The 4,207-nt window shown below is 36.3% G+C and overlaps 1 protein-coding gene across 1 annotated transcript; it reads right to left on the bottom strand.

Annotated features, from left to right (window-relative positions):
- Window positions 1-806: 806 nt before the first annotated feature.
- Window positions 807-3,863, bottom strand: LOC127813430 (uncharacterized). The gene is made up of 5 exons (XM_052354391.1): window positions 3,210-3,863; window positions 2,904-3,038; window positions 2,496-2,580; window positions 1,084-1,232; window positions 807-914 (listed from the first exon to the last, which is right to left on the bottom strand). The coding sequence occupies exons 1-5, from the start codon at window positions 3,861-3,863 to the stop codon at window positions 807-809; spliced, it is 1,131 nt and encodes a 376-aa protein (XP_052210351.1).
- Between the last annotated feature and the right edge of the window lie 344 nt (window positions 3,864-4,207).

Here is a 4,207-nt window from a genome sequence, read left to right as displayed (position 1 = left end):
TAACACCCTAAAACTTGTAGTTCATCCATGATTAAGGAACATGTACATGAATGTGTACACAAATCATCCTAATCAACATATACCATAATCCTCCCTAATCAACTATGAACATCCAAAATCATCCATGCTACCACCGCCCAACATCCAAATTATAAATAACCATATATACATATAAAAAATAATATTTCAAAATGTAGTACCTATCCGATTACTAAGATAAAAGTACTTTCCTGGGATCAATACTCTCCATTTTTTATTTGGAGACGCAAATATATAAATATACTCATAATATCCATTGCACCTGAGTAGAATGGATATGAGGCTCATCGCTGGTGTAACGACTTCTTTCCTAGAGCATCCTCTCATGTCCCATCTGTTCTCAATAATGACACTGTCTCCACATCTATTACTAGCAACACTATCAACACATCTATACTTTCCATCGCGACATTATCATTTCTCCTCTTTCGTCAAGTCGAATCAATGTATGGTGGTCGACAAAATTGCAATGACAATTGGTCTTGCACAGTTTATCTGTTGACTATAACCACTTTCTTTATACAACTATACAAAACTAACCGCTATAAAATAATATTTCAAAATGATATGTAAAGCGTATAAAAGTGAATTTAGAGCTTATTCCAGATGGAGATGTCCAGTTCTTCACATCATCACAAACAGTATCCATCTAATCACCATGTTGCTACTCATCATCACCATCATCGTTGTTGATCTAGGGAGTCATAAATAAGTGGGATGCGTAGATGAGCAAACAGTGATGCCTGCCCCCTCTCAACTAGCCTCAATCATAAAACCATCTGACTCATTTCCTTATCTAACCGTGTAAATTTCTGATTGATTTCTCTGTCCATCTTTTTCAACAGCTCCAACGTTAGAGTTAGCATTTCAGTTATCTGCAAAAGAGAAAAAAATAAAAATAAAAAACAATTACAAGCAATCACAAAAATTAAAAATTAAAAACATTATTTATAATAATCATACTCCAGCGTCGTAATATTCGTGGTGTGTACTGGGAGGGAGTCATGCCTCATGCCCAAATTTTAACATCCTCTCTCTATTTACAGCCTCTTCCTTATTCTCTTCCTCCTCCTCTTTCTCATCCTCATCTATCTTATTTGTCTCATCCTTATCCTCACCCTCCCTACCTCTATCCACCTTCTCCTCTTCATCGTCACCCTCTTCGCCCCCAAATTTGTGGACATCAACTTCAACTGAGTGCAAAAGGTTAAAGGACCTCTAAAAATTCATGTCCTACTCAGCATCAATGGGCTCGAGTGTCGTACTCAATTCTCGTGCCTACAAAATTATATTATTTAAAAAAATATTATATAAAAAAAATAAACAAAATTTTAATGTTAGATTACACACTTATATTCATAAGACATTTATCATAATTTATTTTTTGTGACTTTTTTTTAGATAACCGCTTTCTACACTTGGGAATGGTGATTGTGTCAAATAATCTGATAGCCCATTTATTCTCAATCCATGAAAATGTCTCAATTAATCACCACTTTGAGAACAAAAAAAATTATAATAAAAAAATATTTAGTTAATATAAATAAATCATATACAATAATGTAATGTAATACAATACGAAGAGACTAACATATTGTTGATTGTACCTGAAACACTCAAACAAATCCATAAAGGTTGATTTTTTTCCCAATCTTACTAGTCAGTTTCCCCTTGCTCGTGGTCAAACGAATGTAATGTAAACTCTGACTATCTATGTACATATCCCAAGAGAACATCTCAAATGCGTATAAATCCTCGACCATAATTCACACAAATCCTCCACATGTGTGCACTCATCGTGTCCTAACAATATTATGTTCATCACAACAATGTAACACATCCTCAGCATCCAAGTCCTGTCTGGTACTAAGTAGAACTTTTATGTCATCCCTAGACACCACTTGTTGTTGCAGTGAAAATAGTCACTTCCTTAAACTATCTAGCTCAATTAGTCTTGCTTTGAATGTCTCTTTATCAATCGACTCAAATCAGAGTCCACTAATTAAGATGAACTCCTGTTTTCCATATTTGTATGGCACACCGCCAATCTCAAATCACATTTCATCGTGGCAAGCACCAAGAAATGTTACCTCCCTAACTAGAACTTGATATATCAGCTATGGTGCAGACAAATGGAGAGATAAATGGATATGCAAGAAATGTCCTAGTAAGCCCTACATGAATATACCTAACACCTCGTATCGGATGAGAGCCTCACGAACTACTCCAAGGTGGTTGATCCCACAGTGAGTGATGACCCACATTCCCAACAGTATTATTCGATGAGCGTAAACATAAGTAAATTACCTAATTTGTTGGTCATCCATATGCAAGAAGAAAAACAATATAAAAATTGGATCAAATTTCCAATAGCATGAACTTCCACAAGTGGTGGGCATGCCAAAAAAGCAGGGGCAAGAGACCAATCCCAAAGGCACCAATAAAAAAGATGTTACCTTTTAACTCAGTTGGAGACAAGTTCATAATTTGTGAAGGCTCCAACTCTCCATTCAATAGACGTCTGGCCAGTAATGCATTATTCTGCCAAGAAATAAAGAAACACAAAAGGCCAAGAATGCAGAATCAACATCGCAACATAAATGTGACAAAATTTACAGCAATTAGTGCATGCAACAAACAAAGATATACCTATTATCTAAACATGCTGACAGTTTTCCCTAGAGGTGCTCTTCTACAAAGACTTGACATCAAAACTTCCAGTTTTAAACACAACTAGAAGCAAAAAAAACTAAAAATTTCAATAAATCAAGAAGGCGCCTAAATGCCAGTTGACATCAAATTTCATAAAGGCCATGTCCAAGAACATATAGCATATACAATAAACAAATCAATAGCCCTCTAACCTTAAGATTGAATACCAACTGCCTCATCTTTTGGTTATATTTCTGAAAATCTGTAGAAAGGGCAGCATGTGAGGCTTTCTCAAGAGCAGTTACAGCAGGAACAGCAGAATCTGGCCAGACGAAAGTAGTGTCACCCTGTGAAATGCAACCAAAGAAATGCCTCATGAAATTCAAAACTATGATTTCATGTTGCGTGGTATATTCTCATAAACACAGCAAAAGCATGTTATGTTGATTTTTTCTAGAATTGGAACTGATTGTGCAAGATGCCAAATCAGATTAGATAAAAAAAACTTCAATGCTTACACTTTTCTCTTGAGCTCCATTTGCACCTTTTGAGCTACTGTTATGTAAGTCCTCTTTAGCATCACTCTGCCCGCTGTCCATGGGAGTGCATATGAATTGAATTCCTTGAAGAAGCCTTTCTAACCATTTGTCGCGCTGTGTTTCACCTGTTAGGGCCTTAAAGTTAGAGAGAATTGTGTAGTATTCGGAAGTATTACTTGTAACACTCCCAGGTGTTTCAGCTTTTAGGGGTTGACCCGACTTTGTCATCGCCTCATCATCCCTTGAGACATCAAGAGGTGACATGTTTTTTCTCCAGAGCAATCTCTTATTCTTCAACTGATCTTCCTGATCAGTATGGTTATCTTCTGTCTCAATGTCAGGGAGATCACCAAGCCGTGCTAAAGTTTTCTGAACAAGTTCATCAAGTTCACACTGTTTGGTATCTTCATAGTCCTTATCAGTTAGCTTAAACAATCTCCTTTGTTCAGTGTCATACACTTTCTGCACAATAAAACCAGGATGCTGTTTGCGATTTGGAATCTGCTTGTTTAGAGGGATAAAGTGCACTACGCACTTGTGCATCACAGATTCTGCAGGAACATCATGCACAATAAACCCAATTGTTGTAAATTGAATAATAAGAAGAGGGTGACCATAACTCCAAGTTGACATGGTCGAGCTTTCATTACCCTATATGGAAATTAGTGATATCTTCCAACAGAATATGAGCATGATGTAAAGTGAGATAACCTTAATTATTGCCACATATGGTTTTAGATTTGGTGCCTTAGGAACTAAAAGCACCGAATCCAATTGCATATAAACCACAAAAGGCACCACAATTCATAAGCAAAAATAATGACAGAAACAGAGAGAAATCTGGTTTCTCACTTTTTACATCATGACATGAACATAATCTAAGGAGCATGTAAATTTCAGACCAAAATTGGTATATCTACCCCAACTTAATACAGCCAGAGCATAAAAACGTTCACAGGTTCAAGTGGCAGAAACCT

Source organism: Diospyros lotus, chromosome 11, assembly GCF_014633365.1.
Source record: "Diospyros lotus cultivar Yz01 chromosome 11, ASM1463336v1, whole genome shotgun sequence".
In the NCBI taxonomy this organism is placed as follows: Eukaryota; Viridiplantae; Streptophyta; class Magnoliopsida; order Ericales; family Ebenaceae; genus Diospyros; species Diospyros lotus.
Note: the sequence above shows the minus strand (reverse complement) of the source record. Positions and strands in the feature narration are given on the sequence as shown.